General features: G+C 44.0%; 1 protein-coding gene across 38 annotated transcripts in view; it reads left to right on the plus strand.

Moving 5' to 3' along the window:
- The window catches only part of TENM2 (teneurin transmembrane protein 2), a 3,966,312-nt gene that overhangs the window by 3,901,648 nt on the left and 42,782 nt on the right, over nt 1-21,882 (plus strand). For 32 of the 38 annotated variants that reach the window (XM_078359011.1, XM_078359016.1, XM_054252473.2 and 29 more), the window contains 6 exons: nt 2,819-2,962; nt 3,473-3,722; nt 10,871-10,891; nt 14,480-14,712; nt 16,257-16,411; nt 17,614-18,488. In XM_078359011.1, coding sequence (XP_078215137.1) covers nt 2,819-2,962; nt 3,473-3,722; nt 10,871-10,891; nt 14,480-14,712; nt 16,257-16,411; nt 17,614-18,488 — 1,678 coding nt within the window. The remainder of the gene's footprint in view (nt 1-2,818; nt 2,963-3,472; nt 3,723-10,870; nt 10,892-14,479; nt 14,713-16,256; nt 16,412-17,613; nt 18,489-21,882) is intronic. The other 6 variants (XM_054252475.2, XM_035292081.3, XM_078359046.1 and 3 more) reach the window with 1 other exon arrangement.

Here is a 21,882-nt window from a genome sequence, read left to right on the forward strand (position 1 = left end):
GGGTTTGAGAAGATCAGAAAGCCACATGCTATGTTCCAGGGTTTTGCCTTTTGAAAGAATCACAATTCTCCTCTTACGAAAGATCTCCATAAGAGAAGTGTCCTACGGTGATCAGAGTTGTGAGCTGTGGATTAATCTTCACCCACCTTCCTACTTGTGGAAAGCTATCTAGGAATTAATTAAAATTTAGAATCCTGTGCTCTCTTCACCAGTAGGTGTGTGTATTTTAAGAACTGTAAAGATAAGTTACCAAAGTAAGAAACTAGCAACCTCAGACGTTTTCACCGTAATTGGCAGCCAGTGTTTATGACATTCCCTTTGTGTAGAGAGCACTGCGCCAAATCCTTTGTGTTGTGTAACCTTTCAGTAACCCTTCACGCAGGCACTCTCATAACCCCATTGTGCTTGTGCAGATGGGGCAGGAGGGAGAAAGTAAGAAAGTTGCCCAAGATCATGCAACTCACAGGTTACACCTGCTCAGGATACAGCACTGGGGGTCTGCCTCATCAGTGAGTGGAGTTAACTTAAGGTAGTAAGAAGTTCTCAGAGTATCTAGTGCATTTAATACACAACACAATCTAATGAAATATATATATGTGTCTGTAACACATATATATATTATCTGGCTTTAGCTAATATCAAAATGACAGTCAATGTCAAAAAGTAGACTAAATATTGTAATGCACTTCCATATACTCCAGCTCTTACCATTATCAACAATGAGGCCTGTTTTTTCACACCCCTGTCCACTCCCCTTTATCCCATATTTTTCTGAAGCAAGTCCTAGACATCACACCATTTCATCTGTAACATTTAGGAAAGTATCTTTTAAAACGTAAAAATGATATCATTATCATGCCAAAAAAAAAAACCACAATAATTTCTTAATATCATCACATAGCCCATCATCGTTCAATATTTCAGTTGCCTGACAAATACCATAAACTACTGATACTTTGTTTCAAGATCACGTTAAGATCCACCTTTTGCAATTGGTTGATTTCTCTTTCTCTTGCTTTTCAATTTCTTTAATCTTTCCTTATCTTGGCCTGTTCCTGTGTTCCCTGCCTCCTGATCATTGACAGTTGAATTTTGAAGCTTTCTCGGGTTCAGGTTTGATTTTTTTTTTTTAATTCTTTGTTTTGGCAGAACAACTTGATAGGTGGGGCTAGGTCCTTTCATCAAGAGGTGCCTAAAGTCAAGTTGTGTATTTTTTAATGATTTCAGTAGCCATTGATGCTCATTGCCTACTCCACCCAATAATTAGGGATTGCAAAATGGTCTTTTAATTCTATACTTCCTTCTTCATCTATTAGCTGAAATACTTTTATATAGAGATCCTTTTTCCTTAACTATTTGGTTATTTCAAGTATGGTTCAAATAAGAAAGAAAAGATAAATGCTTGATTATTTCCCTTTATTTACTAGTTTTCAATATGATGAGTTGATTCATCATCCAGTGGTGGCAAATTAATGTTTCTTAAATACCAGTATGAACTCACGGACTGAAATACATCCAGTTTGTTTCAGTCCATTGAAGTTATTATCCTTACTAATGACCAAATGGCCCCATCTTTGGTCGGTGGACACCTTTTCAAGCTCACTCCCAGATCCTTTTGACATGACCCTAATAGATTTTTATTCCTTCCTTGCTTTCCGGTATGATAAAGTAGGCTGGTGTCATTGTGTTCATTTCTTGCTCTAGCCATTTCTTCAAGAAGCCCTGATTCCTTTTAATGAGAAATAATATATCAAGCCAGGCACTAGCAATTCTCTTTGCTGCTGAGGCTGGTCATTTGGCCTTTGTTTCTTGGCATTTTCAGAGGACAAGCTAGGAAATATATAGGGTTTTTTAAGGACAAAAATGCATCCTCCATTCATATTGACACTTCTATATCTCAGGAATGTTTTAAAGCTACAGAGAATCCCCAAAGGTGACACACATAGTTAAGAGTTTAATGCAGTAGGAACGGCAATAATAACAATGCCTCATATTTCTAGAGCAGCATTCCAATTAAAAATGTATGGCATCTCAGTGCTTCATCCCATCTCTCCTTAACACATCTCTCTGAGAAATTGAGTCTTCACTTAACCCATTTTACACGTGGGGAAAATGGAGCCCCAAGGATGTGTGAGCCTGGAGCCAAGCTAGGACTAATGTCCTTCATTTCCACCTCTCTCTCCCATTTATCCATGTGGCAAATGCAGGATTTTTACAAACAGCTTTCAGATTCTGTTCCCCGTTGAATCCCCATGTAACTGGCAGGCCGTGCCCCTGCTGGTGCCTGCCTCTCCGGGCACTTTCTGGAATCCTGAGTGAACACACCAAGTGCCTTAATTTACACAAGCTATTGCTCCCAGAATCTCCATGTCAATGAGCCAGTATGATCCCAAAGGGCTTTATCCTAGTAAATGGAAATAAATAACACGAAATATAATAAATGCATGCCGTGAACAGCAGGCTGAGAGAAACAGTCTCCTGTCCATCTCTAAAGGGGAATTGTGTCAGGTTTTCAAATGATTCCTTTCCTCCCTCCATGTCACTGGGGTCATTTTTGAAAGCTAGACGTTCATTGGAAAGGTCTTTCCATCCCCACAGAGTACCGCTGTGTAAAGTTTCAAGGTTGAGTTCAGCTAAAAATCTGAATTTAATATTGTAGAATAACAAGGAGAAAAGCAATCAGCCTGCCTCTGAGTGAGTTTTTGGAAGAGAATCTGGATTACTGTGAACACCTGCTTCTCATTCTTGCTAGAGAGCTCTGGAGTAATCAAGTAAACTCTCTTTTCTCTCACTCTGCCCCACCCCTTTTATCTTTCAGTGTCTGTCGGGTTTGAATATGAGACCTGCCCCAGTCTAATTCTCTGGGAGAAAAGGACGGCCCTCCTTCAGGGATTCGAGCTGGACCCCTCCAACCTGGGTGGCTGGTCCCTGGACAAACACCACATCCTCAATGTTAAAAGTGGTACGTGAACACATCTTTCCCAAATACAGCCTTGCCACTTCTCTGGTATCTTGTCTCTAGCCTCAGCATTTAAGTGGTCACACCTCCCCTTCCCTCGGTCATTTTTTCATCAAGTGCTCAAAATATGCATAGATTTTCCTACCTTCTCCTTTTATTTATGACTTCTTTTAATAGAGACAGGGTCTCGCTCTGTCATCCAGGATGTAGGGTGCCATCATAACTCACTGCAGCCTCAACTTCCCAGGCTCAAGCAATCCTCTCGCCTCAGCCTACCAGGAAGTTGGGATTACAGGCTTCTTCAGTTATACCCCCAAATGGCATTTTACCCAATGCCACAGCATCTGGGGTCTACCTCTCCCACTGCAGCTCTCTCCACATTGTGAAGAAGTTGGGGAGCTCCCCAAACATTGAAGCTTCCTAATTTTTCTCTTCCCCTCCCTCCCAGTTGGCCAATACATGTGTCTTCACCAAAGGGCTTCGATAACCCCTCCCATTCTCCATCCCCGGCAGGAATCCTACACAAGGGCACTGGGGAAAACCAGTTCCTGACCCAGCAGCCTGCCATCATCACCAGCATCATGGGCAACGGTCGCCGCCGCAGCATTTCCTGTCCCAGCTGCAACGGCCTTGCCGAAGGCAACAAGCTTCTGGCCCCAGTGGCTCTGGCTGTTGGAATCGATGGGAGCCTCTATGTGGGTGACTTCAATTACATCCGACGCATCTTTCCCTCTCGAAATGTAACCAGCATCTTGGAGTTACGGTAAATGGCCACACAGGCAACCTTATGTTGCTTTCTTGTCCCCAAGACTCCTGAGTTTGATTGGGTAACTGGGGCAGCATTGGGGGTTCTCCAGAGAAGACATAGTCTTTGTGATCCAAAACCTAGGCCCAGTGTCAAATAAGGAGGTGGGAAAATGGTTTGTGTATCTATGAAACACCATATACAGATTTGATACACTAGTCAAGAACTGACTTACAGACAAGATTTTTAGTCTCCAGACTGGAGAAAAACCAAGGCATCTTTAATTTTTAGGAAGCTCTGTAGACACACTCAAAGTTTGAGACCAACTAATGTTCATCTGCTAATTCACAATGTTGTATTAAGCACCTCTATCTGCTAGACCTCTATAAATTCTCTGGATCTTTGCACATTCACTAGGATAGCACTTCCTTTATGTGTAGGCTTTGCTGTGTAATTTCGGCCAGCCTAGGTAGATTCCTCCTGCCCATTGCTTGCTACTAAGTCTGAAGGCCATACCCCTCTGTGCTGGGAAAAAAACTGACCCCTAAAAGCTCTTAGACCTGCTCTTACCAGGAAAGTTTATTTCAGAGCCTCAACTCAGAGGAGGTCTGAAATTAGAGAGAGAAATAAGATCTATAAGAAAGGGGGAAATTTTCATTCAACAAGTATTTGGTGAATACATACCATGTGCCAGGAGCTTTCTGGCTAGAAAAAAAAAGTAGGGTCGAACAAAGTATGTCATTATGTTGGTGGTCTGATGAGGAGCCACAGACTAAATCATGTGGGCAAATACAAAAGAATAATTTCCTCTCACTTAAATTATTGCTAAAATAAATAAATAAATAATTTCCAGTGTCCTTAATTGCTTTAGGGTAAATATAACAGAGTAGGAAACAGGAACTGGGGGCAGGGAGGGCACATGGATGAGAAGGTTATGTAAGACGTATTAGTTGAAGAAACCTCTCGTACTAGGTGATGTTTGGCTGGGACCTGAGTGATAGACGTCAGCAGTGAGATCTGGGGAAAAGCACCCAGGCAGAGAGAAGTTGTTCAAAAGCCCTAATTCTAGCCAATAGCCTGGCTTATTTAAGGACTGATAGAAGCCCACCATGGCTGGAGGGTGGTGAGCTCAGGGAAGGGTCCCTCAGAGAAGTTCAGAGAATGGGTAGGGGACCAATGCGTCAGAGTCTCACTAACCACTTAGGTGTACATTGTATTGCAATGAACAAGCAATGCAGGTTGAAGTAGGAAATGGGGTGGAATTGATATGATCCGATTTGCATTTTTTAAAGGTGACTCTGGCTATTGTGTGTAGAGTAGACTGTAGGACCATGGGAGTGGAGGCAGGAAAACCCTTCGGGAGGCCGCAGTGATTGTCCAGGATTAGGGCAATGGTGATTTGAACCAGGATGGAAGCAGAAGAGAGGGGAGGGCTCTAATTAGGATATATGTTTGAGGAAAATCTGATAAAATTTGCTGTTGGATCAGGTGTAAGAAACAAAGACAGAAACTAATCAAGGGCCTGCCTAGGATTTGGCCTGCCAACTGAGTGGATGGTGGCTTCTTCTGAAGCAGCCTCAGCCTCTCTCCTAGAAGGAGCTGCAGGTTGCCCTTGCATTTGAGAGTCTCTGAGGCCCCGGCTGGGAGAGATATCAGTGACCTGCCCCCAGCAGCTGCTGCTGAACATTCTTGGGAGCTGAGAATGTGCCAGGCACTGAGAGGAGTACAAAGAGAAGAAAAAACAAGAGCTTCACCCTGAGGAGGTTGCAGCCTCAGTGATCCAGTGGGCATTTATTGAGCATGGAGGTGAGCCAGGCATGTGCTGGGCTCTGAGGTACAGAAGGGGATGAAACACAGGCTCAGAAAACACCCACGGGGGTATGAGAGGTGGCACCTGGGGAAGTCAGTGACGTTCAAGCTGAGCTGAAGGGCCCAAGGTCAACCATCATGGAGATATAGAGGCGGGGCCTGGGGTGGAGGAGGGGGTGTGGTAACCAGAGGGTGAACAATGAGAGCAAGAAGAATGCACGTGGGAAAAGGTCAAGTACCCCTCATGCTCCCAAACTGTCAATCAGACAAATCACTTTTCCTAGACTTTCCCATCCATACAGATTCCTTTCTCAAGATGTTCTGTTTGTTTGTTTGTTTGTTTTCTTAATCCTAGGAAAGCCTCCCTTTCTCAGGCACCCTGAGGGCAACAGAGAGCCAAGGGAGGAGACAGGGCAGGGTAGAGGTAGCACTGCACTTTGCCATTGCCTCTAGGAAAAAAGGCTAGAGTATTTCATCTGGCCTTTGTAATCTTCCACATCAGGCCCTTCCTCCTTTGTCACTGTTCTTCCTGCTCAGAGGCCAGTCAGCCTTCACCTGGTACCGTCCCACCTCCAAACCTTCACTCATACGGCTTGCTCTGCTTAAAATACCTTCCCTATTTAATCTACCACGTCACGTCCACCTGCAAGGCTCAGCGTGAGGGCCCTCTCTTCCATGCACCCTGGTCTTCCCACCAGAAGTCATTCTCACCCACCTCCGAGTCACTTCACTCTCTGATCTTTCATTAGAGTTGACAGCACTGAATGTCTTGTTGTCCAGTTACTGCCCTGTAAGTCTTTAGGGTCTGAGCATGTGAACTTCTGCAGGGCAGACCCCTGTTCATCTTTGTCCCTTAATGCCTAAAGGAGGTCCTGGCCCCCACTGGGTACTCAAAATAGGTTGCTAAATTAAAGAAAACACAGATCTGTCTCCTCCCTCTTGCTGGAGTTGGTCCCTGATTCCACATCTCTCCAGTTGTAGAGGCCACAAGGTCAGGGTTACAAGCTAAGGGCCCAATCAGAGCAGTCATGCCATGCCCTCATGGTGACATTAGGACAGCTTGAGGGTGGATATGGCTCCCAGCTTCCTTCGACAGCTGTGTGATTTTTTTTTTTTTAACTGCCTTTAGACTTGTTCTTACTTTCATCAGCCAGGTACCCAGAGCCGATTAGAAGTTAAGCTTTTACAAGAACACTGGTTTGATTCTTCTTTTCTTCCCACTACATACCTGAAAACAAAGGGCTGTCAATCCCCTCTCTTCAAAACAGCAACCAGCAGAGGCAAGGAGGGGGAGGAAGAGACCTGTCTTGCTTATGTCTTTTCTCCATTGTGAGTTGGCAGCTGAATGATTCAATTTCGGGAGTCAGTGCCCATCCCTATGTTGCTTACCCACCCCAGAGCTGAGCCTCTGAATTGGGATCCTATTGAAATGTTTCCATGGTTCTCTCAGTATCCTTCCCCCTTCCTCCTTCCTTTGTCTCTCCAAAACGCTCAGGGACGAGTTCTATACACTTAAATAACTTCTGAAGCTGCAAAGAGCCTTCTCTTAGGTAAAATGGCTATCACCTGTGTGCTCTGATTAGGCAGACATTTAGGCATTCTCCATACTCCTTTCCCATAAAAGCCTGATATCCCATCTTTACTAGTCCATTTCCCACCACCCTTTCGAAATGGTCTTTGGAAGACCTAAGCCCTCTGGAACAGAGTAAATTTGTCAGTCACTAACATCATAGAGGGAATTTCTCTCATAGAAACATCTTTCCTCCCTTCCCAGTTTGAGAACATCTTAGGAATTCGACCTCAATATAAGGCAGTAAATTATACAGGATGGAACAGTATCTCTCTACCTTTTCTTAACTTGGCTCCTTTTAATAAATGTAAGAATCTCACACCTTCCATAATTTTTAAAATTCTCATTTTTTATTCTTTAAACATAAAATAATATTATAATGTAAACATGCTTCTTTCCAACTAAACCACTTCTCCATGCTGACATTCTGGTGGTGCTTTCAGCATGGAGTTAAGGGCATCATTCATTAGGGAAGACCTTCAGAGAAGGGAAACCTCCAACCCAGATATGTTAGTACTGTGGTCGCGGGCGGGGGGGCATGGGAGCCTGGGAAGGTGGGCAAAGCCAGCAGACACTGGAAGGAAGCATCACCAAGGACAAGTTCTGTCTGAGAGTTTCAACCAGGACAGACCCTGCTTGATGACAAGGTAGACTGTTAGGGAGGACTCTGTGCTTCCATTCAAAGAACGGAAATGCTTTTCCTGTGTGGTGAGGCTATGAAAATGGGGGTCAGCAAAGAATAGTCATGAAGTACTCAATCCAGAATAAAAGTAAAAATGTTGGACACTGCCTGGAACTATTTTCAAAGTCTTTTTACCAAAGGTAGAACCCAAATTTCATGAAGTCTAACACTAGTACAATTTCAGAGGCTCTCTCCAAGAAAAAAATAAGATAATTGTAAATATGAAATGAGAAATGAAATGGTATATTTAGGAGAAGAAAAGAAGTCAAAACAATTACAAAGTTTAGAAAAGCCAATTATATCACAAACATCACAAAATCTAGGCAAAGAACCGAATATTTTTTATTAATTTACTCCTGTAACACTTCCATGATACATGTTTTTCTATACTTTTTGGCTGCATATCTTTGATCATCTTTTAATATCAGTTATTTTGTGATTTCATTATCTATAGAAAGAAGAGAGGGATTTTCAGTCTTTCCTCTAACAGGGCTGATCAAAATTTGTTTCAGATTATTGATGAATCAGAAAACTTTCTTTTGTGTTTATAATTGATGATTGGTGGTGTGCAAATCACTAGAGTTATCAAATTTGGGGAAATCTTTATCAAGTTTCCTTTGTAATATCTCTGGGCATTTCAAGTTTTCCTGTGGAGTGAATAATCTAAGTAGTCTTGGAATTGATGCTCATTAACGAGTTTGTCACTGATGTCTTTGCATTAGTGAAATATGAATTCTACATGGGGCCTTTTACTCTCTGCAATAATGCTAGACAAATCAACATGGTAGGGCAAAAGCATTCCTGGAAGACATTCCTATTCAAGAATGGCTAGCAACCATTTAACTGGGTGCTAAAGGGGCTACCAGCTACATGAGCTCATCCCCCTGAAACTAAACCAAATGTACCCCAAGTCAACTTTTCTTTAGTTAGAACAACAACAGAACAACCCTGTGGCTACTCCAAGTTCACCCTCCTTGAGGGGAAAATGTGGCACAGAGAGAGCTGGAATGAGAAAATGCAACAGCCTCCGCTGATTGTAACTTTGTAATTCTGAGCAGAACATGAGAGATTGGAGTTAGTCCAAGGTAGGGTCTGCCCAGCACTAAGGGAAGTGGCCTCATTCCTTGCTTCCTTCACTCAAGAACCCATTTTTCCAGCCCTAACTCTCTCCTGGGCTTTCTACTAAGTATCTGCAATTCAGAGATGAGTGAGTCATGTCCTATTCACAAAGAAGTGAGGGGGACAGGCACACAAAAACAAAAGTCACCAGACAGCATGACGGCAGCTCTGAGAGACAGGCTGAGAATGCCACAAGAGACCCTGAAGGCTTCACAGAGACGTCATTGAGACTCTGCAGTGTGAAGAAGAGCTAATCTATCTCAATTCTTCAATCTGAAATACTGCTTTTTCCTCGAAGGGCTCACCTAAGGAGTCTGTGATATTAAGACTATGCACACAAAGCCTAGGCCTGTCCCTTGTAAGTAGGACATCTGTATGCAACTACCTAGACTGACTCCATGATGTGTTATTCTGGTTTGTTGCCTGCTAAGCACCCAGCCTGCTGTGATCCTGGACTAGAATAGCAGTGACCTCAGCCTTTCTCCAAAGCTCCTATTCATATGATCATTCAGGCTCTACACTTTTCCAACGACTTGAGCCTTCACCCCTGCCCTTCTCCTCTCCCCAACATAGATCTTCTATTAATCAACTGAAAGCAGATGTTCTTAGGAAAGAAGTAGGTCAGGTCTGCAGACCCAAATCCCATCCAGTATTTTTACAAAATCTTGACTTTAAAAAGTGAAATTGATATTGCAATAATTAAGAGCCAAATACGACTACCACTGGTGGCAGATAACATTTCACTTTCATTAAGCAATATAAAATAGACGCGAGAATTCCCGGCTGCCACCCTGACACACCAGGCTTTGCAGAATGAATCTTAAATTGCGCTATGTCAGTCAGAGCTCAGGAGTTATCAGCATCATTTAATTAACTTTTTTTTTTTTTTGCAAAAACTAACACATTGGAATAAAATATAAAAATGTAATCCCTGTGCAAACCCACCATTAATGATGGCCCCCGGCAGAGGACTGAGCTCACCTGAACAGAAATCAGGGTATTAAACTCTCTCTGTCCCTTCCCTGAAGCCCTGCTCCTCAGCTGAAAGGGAAAGAGGGGTCAGGGGTTTCTTCCACCTTGGCCTAGAAGCCTCAAGAATGGGAGTCGTTCTCTTTACTTGAGACCGTAGTGTCACCTCGTCTCTGGCACATTAACTTTCAGCCACTTTCCTATTGAAATTGAATGTATTTCTTCTCTTAAAACAACAACAAAATTGTTACTAGTTCTCTGATAAGAAATGATAACTGGAATCTTTGACTCCAATTCCAAGAGGATGTTATTACGTATAAATGGACATTATTGCAATATTGGACATTACCTTTTAGAAAGAATGCATATTTGGGGTCCCACCCCAAGTGAAAAGGGGACAGTAAAGGTGGCATGAAGCAGGGAAAGGGAGTGGTTAAGACTGTCAGGGTTCAACAGCCTTTGCCCAACCGCCATAGGCTGCGAGCAGGGTCTCCCTCTTGGGTGGTACTCATTCTACCCTGAAATGCACCAATGGCAAATAGGTGGTACAGGTGTCACCATCCTCCCTCCCACATTCAGTGTGGACATTACAAGTGAGTCATGGTACTCTTTATAACTGATATTAAATTTGGCTCCAAAATCCTTCTACCATTACACTCCCGGTAGCCATTAGTGGTCAACAGATGTTGGCACCCAAGATACAACCTGTTTGTCATCCCTTCCTTCGTCAGAAGGCCTATTTCACCCGTTGCCACCTGTTGTGACAGGCACATTGCTGATGAGAGAATTCAAGCTTTCTTGTCCAGATTGTCCAATGTCTGGGAGGAGTCCAAAATCAGGGGCACTTCTTAAGCTATTGAGCCAGGAGTTGTCAGTTACAGGGGAAAAAAGAAAAAAAAAACAAACTTCCTTTTTTGGGACCCTTGATACAAGAAACAAAAATGTTATGTTTGCTTTATCATCAATTCTTCCGCTAACTGTTTGTTCTTTTTTCCTTTCTGTTTTCTTTCTATAAAGAAATAAAGAGTTTAAACATAGGTAAGATGAAGAACTCTTTCCCATATAATTTGATATGGTTCGTTTGCTTCCTTGTGTTTGCTTTTTTTCGTTTTGTGCTTCTTGTGTAATGTTGTATATTTTTATGTACCAAATATAGTAACTTTTTTATGTGCTAATTGTGTGTTGTGGATATGATAAGCTTTAGCAATTATGAAATGCAGTCAAAAAGAGACCAAATAAGCTGACAGTAATTAGAATTTCCGGGAGATTCAAGTGCAAGATAATGAACCCTCAGCGAACTTTTATCCCGACTGCTCAGTGCAGTCCATAATTGAGCTAAACAGTTGAGGCAAACTCCTGGCTTTTGTAAATGCTGGACTGGGTTCACAAAAGCTTTAATGAACTGGAAACGGGTTAAAAACTCATTTTCAACTCATTAATGATTTTTTCCCCTGGATATATGGTCATCTTAAAAAAAAAAAAAGTTAATTGCCAATCTGCTAGTCAGAATGAGTCCAACAGTCAGATGCATTGAGAATTTTCATGGAGTAAAATCACTTTTTAATAGTATGAAGGGCGGAGACTAAGTTTTCTTTGTCGAAACCGCCCTGGTCATTACAGTGATCCAAGGTTATCATTTAAAACCATACTGGTACAATTCACAGATAAAGTGTAAAACACATACACGTGCATTCACACATGAACTGCACTGAAACGGAAGTAGCCTGAGCTTTCTTAAAGAAAAGTGGCCTTATTTTTATTCAGAAGAAGAGAAAAAACAAAGCGATCTGTACCACTACTCAACGGAATGCTTCTGCTCACTTTTTGAAATGAAACATGGACAGCTCTCCTTCATGATATTAGGTCAAAATTAGACAATAAAGTCAAATTGCCCAAGATCGTAACAGTCAGTAGAAAGCCATGCCTTGAGAACGTCCTCTGCCTTCTTCTCAAGCACCCCAAAATTGGTCTGTCATAGGCACCCCACTTGAGCCAAATTTTAGAAATAAGTAGAAATGCCCTGGAGGGACATTTTTCTGGGAAATTCACCAACCTCATTTGGTCTTTGCCACAGCCACAGGTGTGGAGGCATGGCTGTCCCTCTGACCTGAGTTTCTCTTCAAGCATCTTGGTGGAAATAGATGTGAGAACGTGGGGAAGAATGGTATCCCCAAGCAAGAACTGACCTCACACCCTCCACTGCCTGCTCTTCTGCCAGAGCTTTTGAAAAGCCTCCTTGAATCAGGCTCCCTAGAAAGTCCAAAATTAATTATCTCTCTCATAGATAGGCACAGATGTGCAATGCCTTGATCCTTCTGTTGATCACGCCAGCTACTGTTCATTCAGTAACAGAGTGCGGCATCTAATTAAAAAATGGCATGAATTTTTCCCTTTCTGCCCTAATTTGTTTTGCATTTATGGATGGTCTCTAATGACTTAATAGCCAAAAAAGAAGAAGAAAAGAGGAAAGGAAATTCCATTCCTGAATGGAATCCAGGTAGTCTACGCTTTAGTTATATGGGCTGGAATTTCAGAAAAACTTTGACTTCTAGTTCAGTGGTATGTCTTAATAGCAACCTGAAGAGAAACTGGAATGAAAGATGGTCTCAACTCAGCACAGTTTAAAAATAGCTTCCTAGTTCTTTTTTTTTTTTTTCTTAAATCAGAGAAGAACCCAAATGGTGGTGTTTTAATTAGTTATTTACTAGCTAATGTCAACAGGACAAATGCATCCCACACTGTCATCTCTCTCACCTTCCCTCCGCCTCTCCCAGCCCCGTCCTCCCATCACCCCAAAGTACAATTGAAAAGTAACAGGAAAAGGCTGGTTTCGTGCTTTATACCTATAATCCCAGCACTTAGGGAAGCCAAGGCAGGAGGATCTCTTGAGGCCAGGAGTTTGAGATCAGCCTGGAGAACATAGTGAGACCTCATCTCTATATAAAAAAAAAAAAAAGTTTTTGATTAGCCAGGCATGGTGGCATGCACCTGTAGTTTCACATACTCAGGAGGCTGAGGCAGAAGAATCACTTGAGCCAAGGAATTTCAGGCTGCAGTGAGCTAGAATTATGCCACTGCACTCCAGTGAGACCCTGTCCCTAAGAAAACTAAAATAGCAGGGGGTAAAAAAGAGCCTCCACTAATTTCAAAACCTAGTCTACCACACTGAGGCAGAGAGGCAACTACTGCTTGCATCCTAGAAGTGGTAATTGTAATAACTAGTATAAGGAATAACATAAGCACTTATTCTGGTCCCAACCTCCAACCAGTACAGACACTGCAAAGGAGAGAACTGCAGGGTTTTGAGCCAGAAGGAACATTAGCAATATCCAGTATGATTTGTTAAATCCCCCTGGTCCCCCGCAAAAAAGCTAAGACCTGACACAGCCAAATGACTTACCCAGAGTCACCAGCATCTGGGTGAGAATCGAGTTTAGAGTTTCCTGTGTTTTAGCCCTGAGCCACTTCTACAAGTCTAACTCTGTCCTAGTTAACCGCACAAAGGGCAACTAGGCACATGGCAGAGGAAGCAGCCCAGGCCTTGGCGGTTCACGACTTCCTAATACACTTCACATACACTCAGAGGTATTAATCCCAGAGTGTGGCCTAGGGCCCTGGCAGACCCTGACTCATGCCTGTGACCTCACTGCTACCCAGATTGGAAAAATGCATCTCCTCTCTCAGTAATTCAGATTCCAGCACAATATCAGCAAGATACCCACATTTCTTTACGCTAAATGCCAACTTTAGCCATATTCACACTGAAGAACAATAAAGAAGCTCTAGGCCTGGAGACTGGGGACGGTTCTAGGGTGCTTCCCATGATAAAATGAGGAAAACTCCAGGGTGCCCTAGTGTTAATGCTCTAGTGCCCTGGAGGCATAGGTTAAAATGAGAACATTGTCACATGGAAGTGTTCCTCTATCCTATTTGAGAATACACTAAGCCCTTAAGGGGAAATTAAGGAGTCTGGCACACACATGGACTGTAGTTGGTTTTGAATAACTATCCTGCTTACAAAAACAGCATCATACCGGGCGCAATAGCTCACACTTGTAATCCCAGCACTTTGGGAAGCAGGCCAATCACAAGGTCAGGAGTTCGAGACCAGCCTGGCCAACATAGTGAAACCTGTCTCTACTAAAAATACAAAAAATTAGCTGGGCGTGGTGGTGGGTGCCTGTAATCCCAGCTACTTGAGAGGCTGAGGCAGGAGAATCGTTTGAACCTGGGAGGCAGAGGTTACAATGAGCTGAGTTTGCGCCACTGGACTCCATCCAGCCCGGCAACAGTGTGAGACTCCGTCTCAAAAAATAGTAAGAATAATAAAAAAAAAAAAAACAGGATCAGAGTGGGAGCTCTTTTACTGGCTAAATGAAGCAACAGTTGTTTAGCATGGTGGGAAATGGATTCTCTGATAGCATGAGGAGCCTAATTCCAATTAGAAGTAGCTAAGAACCATGATGTGTTAGAACACCAAGCTTGATGTTAGATTCTTTCCAGTTCACTAAAGTGGAAAGACACTAGAGGAGTTAAGCGTCTTGCCAGGATTTTGTCATTCCTTTGATCCAGGAGGCCAGCTCCATAGCCCCCTCCTCATTTCTCTTTGTGCTTCTCCTACTAAAGCAACAACCCGGCACACAAGTACTACTTGGCAGTGGACCCCGTGTCCGGCTCGCTCTACGTGTCCGACACCAACAGCCGGAGAATCTACCGTGTCAAGTCTCTGAGTGGAGCCAAAGACCTGGCTGGGAATTCGGAAGTCGTGGCAGGGACTGGAGAGCAGTGTTTACCCTTTGATGAAGCCCGCTGTGGGGATGGAGGGAAGGCCATAGATGCAACCCTGATGAGCCCAAGAGGTAAAGGCCATCAAGGAAGAGTCCCCTACCCCAGATAAAGCTTTGCCACAAGCTTGGCTTTCTTCTTATAAGAACTGAATGGCTGGGTGCAGTGGCTCATGTCTGTAATACCAGCACTTTGGGAGGCCAAGGCAGGTGGATCACAAGGTCCAGAGTTCGAGACCAACCTGGCCAGCATGGTGAAACTTCATCTCTACTAAAAATGCAAAAAATTAGCTGGGCATGGTGGAGTGCACCTGTAATCCCAGATACTAGGGAGGCTGAGGCAGGAGAATTGCTTGAACCTAGGAGATGGAAGTTGCAGTGAGCTGAGATCGAGCCACTGCACTCCAGCCTGGGCGAAAAGAGTGAGACTTTGTCTCAAAATAAAAAGCATAACTGCAGTAAGCCCAGCAGTCCAAAACATAGCTTTCCCTATAATCATTTAACTCAGATAGATTGCTTTGGTGTGTGGATGGGTGTTTAGAAAGAAAACCGTATTTATTTATTTGAAGTAAAATTGATCATGCACATATGCTCCAAATGGAAAGTAAAGGGGATTGCGCCCGGAGGTTTCTGACTGCTGCCAGTCACAAAGCATCCGAGGAAATGCTGGCTCCAGGGCCAGAGTGCCAGCTGTGTGGGCTGGAGGCAGAACAAAGCCCAGTGAGGGGCCTCTGGCCACGCCCACACTTCGTGGTAGACAGCAATGTGTATGAAGTCTAAAGTGCAGTGCCTCTCATGCTGTAAATGCCCAATAAATGGTAGTAATTAAGAATGGGTATAATTTCCAGGGGTCCAGGATAGAGGAGTTCTGGGAACCCATAGGTCTCTATTTGAAAAGGACTAAAAATACTTAACATAAAGGAGCAGTCATCTGAAAGTCTGATTCCTGTTAGCATTTTTAGCTACTGTGAAAGCAGCGGGGCAGCATGGATTAAGGAGGCAAAGCCTTGTACTTGGGCACAGGGGCAAAGACACAAAATAAATAGAAGCCATATTTGTGTCTTCCCAGCCCTGCTGCAACAGAGGAATGCTAGGGCCCAGTGCCCCCTGGGGCATGGAAGTGCTGATTGGAGTCAAACTTAACTGGGAATACTTCCTGAAGCATACACCTTGAATTGGGAGTTTGTGACTACAAGAATCATCATTTCTCAACCTTACTGCTGCAGTCAGTTGTGAAGTATATTCAAGTAACTTACTACTAATCATGTTTAGGGTAATGAACTTAGGAAATAGCTTCTTTTCTAAAGAGAGCAGATGCAAGGTTATTTCCTGCTTCATTCATTTGCAGCCTTGGTTCATTTGCAGTCCAAGGAGCATGTTTTCTTCAGTTGCAGGGACGAGGGTGGTGATTTAGCCAGCACCCTGGGTTATACAAATCCCAGCACCGTGCCCATGAGAAAGGATCTTGCCTTAGAAGGCTGAGAACCACTGCTCTGAGTGTTCTCAGTAAGGTCTCTGGTCTAAGCAGAGAGTGCTCAGCAAGGCATCTCATCTCCCACCTCCACCCCACAATCCTATCCCTTTCCAAGAGATAAATCCACACTGCTTGTCTTGCTCAGGTATTGCAGTAGACAAGAATGGGCTCATGTACTTTGTCGATGCCACCATGATCCGGAAGGTCGACCAGAACGGAATCATCTCCACCCTGCTGGGCTCCAATGACCTCACTGCTGTCCGGCCGCTGAGCTGTGATTCCAGCATGGATGTAGCCCAGGTGGGACTCTCTCTTAATTTCTCTTCACTAAGCAACACCTGCCTCGTGGCCTGAGGTTCTTACCTGCTTCCTGTTTGGGTTGGAAGTGGAACAGGAGGGGGAGATACGGATACAGATCACAGCGTTGTTTAGAGAAAGCCCAAGATGAGCTAAACAGCAAGATGGAATTGAAAATGTCAGATAGGTATGAGAGAGAGAGATAGAGTAAGAGAGAGGGAAAATCTGTTGAGAAGAGTAAAGCAGCTGACACACTCCAGCCATGGCAGATTACAGGGTAGAAGTTGCTGTGTGATTACCTCTCTTCTCCATCATTATTGCAGGTTGAGAATGTACTGTACAGTGTTATATGTCAATCAGAACTTCCCTGTTAATCTGAAATAATTGCATCCTCAGTATATAAACCTTTACTTTGTGCAGTAGTAACTAGAGCAGAGCCCTCTGCAATATCACCCAAAGCATGTGTTTAGTCTGGGCTCTTACAGAGGCAGAGAACAGAGGCTCACTCAAATGTACAGCATTTGTTCTCAGACAGCCTGGAATGTATGTTCGGCCTTTCTATAATGGCCTTTTCAACCCTTGGCCAACCTCATAAATTTCAGCTCAAGTTCCACAACAGACTGACAACTTGCTACTGAGATTTTTATTTCAAATTCCTCAGAGGAAAGATGTGTTTGGTTCCGTTTATTTTTTAAAGCAAACACTCAAGTTGTACTTTGCCAGCAAGCCTGCACTTCGGCTGCTCTTGGATAGCAGCCACCTTCCAAGCCACATGGCTCCTTTTTGTGAATTAGACACAGGTGCCACCTCTAAATGAACATAGCTTCCATAGGTGTCCACTTGAGAGCAGAGAATGGGCTGGATGGCATGGTCTCTCGGGCAGTGAACTACCTGTGCAACCACATAGGACAGCTCTGATGCTGGTCCAACCATCTGGAGCTGAGAAGCAGCATCACAGGTAGAGCTGATGGCCTGTTCTGGCCATGGCAGGTGACATGGTAGGAACTATGTATTTCATTGTCTCTTCTTCTCCATCACACCCACTCAGCATGGGCAATGAGCAGTTCAATGAAAAGCATTTCTAATACAGTGTGTTATTAAAAAGCTGTCCTTTTTCATAGATACATAACACAACTAAGTGTCCTACAGTTAAACGTTGAACATATTAAAGACTGTTCTTTAACCTGATACCACATCATCCACAGGTTCGTCTGGAGTGGCCAACAGACCTTGCTGTCAATCCCATGGATAACTCCTTGTATGTTCTAGAGAACAATGTCATCCTTCGAATCACCGAGAACCACCAAGTCAGCATCATTGCGGGACGCCCCATGCACTGCCAGGTTCCAGGCATTGACTACTCACTCAGCAAACTAGCCATTCACTCTGCCCTCGAGTCAGCCAGTGCCATTGCTATTTCTCACACTGGGGTCCTTTATATCACTGAGACGGATGAGAAGAAGATTAACCGTCTACGCCAGGTAACAACCAATGGGGAGATCTGCCTCTTAGCCGGGGCAGCCTCAGACTGTGACTGCAAAAACGATGTCAATTGCAACTGCTATTCAGGAGATGATGCCTATGCGACTGACGCCATCTTGAATTCCCCATCATCCTTAGCTGTAGCTCCAGATGGTACCATCTACATCGCAGACCTTGGAAATATTCGGATCAGGGCGGTCAGCAAGAACAAGCCCATTCTTAATGCCTTCAACCAGTATGAGGCTGCATCCCCCGGGGAGCAGGAGTTATATGTCTTCAACGCTGATGGCATCCACCAATACACTGTGAGCCTGGTGACAGGGGAGTACTTGTACAATTTCACATATAGCGCTGACAATGATGTCACTGAATTGATTGACAATAATGGAAATTCCCTGAAGATCCGTCGGGACAGCAGTGGCATGCCCCGTCATCTGCTCATGCCTGACAACCAGATCATCACCCTCACCGTGGGCACCAATGGAGGCCTCAAAGTCGTGTCCACACAGAACCTGGAGCTTGGCCTCATGACCTATGATGGGAACACTGGGCTCCTGGCCACCAAGAGCGATGAAACAGGATGGACGATTTTCTATGAGTAAGTGAGTTTGTAAAGCATCTCTGAAGAGTCCTTCCCTTGCCCTAGCTGGCATCAGTGCTGGCCATTCATGTAGCTTTTTAAATTGTTTTGTTACATTGTCTTCCTAACTTTAATGATTTCTTATGGTCTCAAGATATTCATGTCCCGGCCGGGCGCGGTGGCTCACGCCTGTAATCCCAGCACTTTGGGAGGCCAAGGTGGGTGGATCACGAGGTCAACAGATTGAGACCATCCTGGTCAACATGGTGAAACCCCATCTCTACTAAAAATACAAAAAATCAGCTGGGTTTTTTCTTTTTCTGGTGGCGCGTGCCTGTAATACCAGCTACTCAGGAGGCTGAGGCGGGAGAATTGCCTGAACCCAGGAGGCGGAGGTTGCAGTGAGCCGAGATCGCGCCATTGCACTCCAGCCTGGGTAACAAGAGCGAAACTCCGTCTCAAAAAAAAAAAAAAAGATATTCATGTCCCCTCTCCCATACTCTTAAATGACTTGCTCTATTGGGTCTCTGCTATTGAGCATCCTCCCTAGTAGAGTTGGGAATTCCTGTTGCCTGCCTGCTGTTCAAATTTCAGGATATTGGACACGCAGAGCACCTGGGAGATAAAGTGTTGATTAACTTTGCTGATTATTCATGTTTGCCATGGGTGCAGAAATTAGAACCTAAAAGGCAAGATCCCAGTGGGGCTCCTGTAATTTGCCAATATGTCCAGCAACACACTTGATTGCACCAACAGGTAGATAAACTCTGACTTTCCTCTTTAGCAGAAGCAGATCAATGCAGATAAAGCTCTAGGTTTATTAAGAGATGCTAGAGCTGGTCATATTTCCCCTCGTGATTATCTCATAGTTAATAGTCCCGCCGCTTGTTTTGCAAAAAGCTGTTTTTCCTAGCTGCTGCAGGCAGTTCTTGGTCAAAGTCCCTGCTACTGTAGGTACTAACTGGTGGGATGCTGGTTGAAGGAATTTACTAGGCATGGTTCTCCCAATGGCTGGCTGAGACTGGAGCAGAATTTATAAATGTCTGGCTCTCCTGGCTGATGAAAGAGTGTGTTAACTCCTATGTACTTGGAGTCATTGCTTACTTTCTGTCTGGATGCTGCTGCTAGGTGAGAATGTAGTACGTTTGGGAGAGTTGGCACAGAGAAAGAAAGGGGGCAAGAGGGAGAACAGAAAACCTCATTGTTGATCATTCCTAAATCCAGCAATGTTCACTTCCTGTTTGTATGCCAGTGGACTTGGGAGAATGTAAAAGGAAACTCTTGCCACCTGCTGGATATTTGCTGCATTGCAGAAAAATTGCTTTCCCCCGTTCTGACTTTTCTTTGGGCAACTCTTTCTCAGACTTCTGAAGCATCTTAATACCCTTTTGGACCCTGGGGTTTGGATCAAACTTCACCAGCCAGTGATTCTGCCCCTGAGGGTACCGCCTGAGTGCCGTCCTTGGCTCTCACACCGAGTTAGGTTGAAGCTATACACTCACCCAAACACCTCCTGGTTTTGCATCTTCCTTTCTGACAGTTTTACCCAAAGACCTAATGCATTTCAGAAATAATTTGTTGGCTCTCCTGAAGGGCGAAAAACCTTCCCTCTCAGGGAGGCCAGCCTGAACTGGGCCTGACTTGGAGACTGTCATAACGAAGCTTGGGTTCAAGTGCATCCACAGATCTGAACTCTAAAAGGGAAAGGATTTTCCAGAAAGTGTCTCTAGTTTAATGAAAACATAGGCACGATTCATAAATGTGTTTGAAAATGTTCAGAAGGTACATTGAAACTGAATGATTTTTATCTTAACTTGATAAGTTGCTCCTTTTTTCATAATGTAGATAAATCTAATGATCACAGATTCTCCATTGTGGGGTTCAAATGTATAAGGTTTTCTTTTCTACTTGAAAAGATGGTGAGTTCTTTTTGTTTTATGGCACTTTTGGCACATGACAAGCCAACTGGCAGACACACAACCAATTAAAAATCAGACACAACTTCACCTTTGTTCAGGGCAGTGCGGTCAAGACCAACACTGCATGGCCTTAGCCAACACTTTAGAGAAAGTATGATGAAGAAGACTGCACGGAGGCTGTGAGGCTACTAGAAAACAATCCGTCCTGGCCGGGGGCGATGGCTCATGCCTGTCACCTCTGCATTTTGGGAGGCCAAGGCAGGAGAATCACTTGAGGCCAAGCAGTTTGAGACCAGCTTGGCCAACATGGAAAAACCTCGTCTCTACTAAAAATACAAAAGTTAGCCAGGTATGGTGGTGCACACCTGTAGTCTCAGCTACTCAGGAGGCTAAGGCATGAAAATCACTTGAACTTGGGAGGCGAAGGTTGCAATGAGTTGAGATTGCACAGCTGGCTGCACCCCAGCCTGGGCGACAGAGTGAGACTCTGTCTCAGAAAGAAAGAGAGAAAGAGAAAGGAAAGAAAGAAAGAAGAAAAGAAAGAAAGAAAACAATCTGTCCTTCAATGATAGCTTTCTTAGGGAGAGAGGAAAGAAAAAGAAGAAAGAAGGAAAGAAGGAAAGAAGGAAGGAAGGAAGGAAGGAAGGAAGGAAGGAAGGAGAAGAAAAAGAAGGAAGGAAGGAAAGAAAGAAAGAAAAAGAAAGAAAGAAATCTGTCCTTCAGTGAGAGCTTCCTTAGCTCCATTGAAGACAGGGAAGAGAGGGAAGCTCTCTTCCCACTCTGTTAACAGGAGGCAGGGTGCAAATCCCCCAGTAGATGGGAAGAGTGGCCATATCTTTTTTTTCTGCATAGAACATGAGGTAGAGAAGTCATTTATCTGCTCCGTTGTCATAATGACTGTCTAAATATGGATTCGATTATTCCTATCTTATGGATAAAGAAACTCAGGCTCAGAGAAGTGAAGTGACACCTCTGAGGCCACACAGGGTGTCAGTGGTGAAGCAGGACTGGAATCCAGATCTCCAAGCCCAGCGTTTTTTGCACTGCACACTGGCGTCACATAGCAGGCCTATAAATAGAATTTGTAACTTCACCTTCAGACTCCACATGGGAACTGTCCCTGAATTTTTGGGAAGATGTAACTCAGTAAGGCCAGCCCATCGATGACTGGAAGCAGGAGAGAAAGGTGGGAAAAAATAACACTATCAAATCTTCCTGGTCCCATTTTGTGATCAGCCAGTTCCAGAAAGTTCCAGGAAGCCCAACCTTGGAATTAAGACTTCCCCAGATGCAGGCCATTGGGTCTTGATAGAAGAAGCATCCTGATTTGGTTACATCCCTGAGGGAACTCAGGTTTTCACAGCCTTCCCCAAAAGACAGCGTCTTATACTAGAAAGCTCCTGGGTCTTAGCATCAGGATGACAAGGAGGAGGCCATCTCTGCCACACACTTACATGTTGACCTTGGACACTTATTTAACTTCTCTGAGCCTC

The sequence above is a fragment of the Callithrix jacchus genome, chromosome 2 (assembly GCF_049354715.1).
Source record: "Callithrix jacchus isolate 240 chromosome 2, calJac240_pri, whole genome shotgun sequence".
In the NCBI taxonomy this organism is placed as follows: domain Eukaryota; kingdom Metazoa; phylum Chordata; class Mammalia; order Primates; family Cebidae; genus Callithrix; species Callithrix jacchus.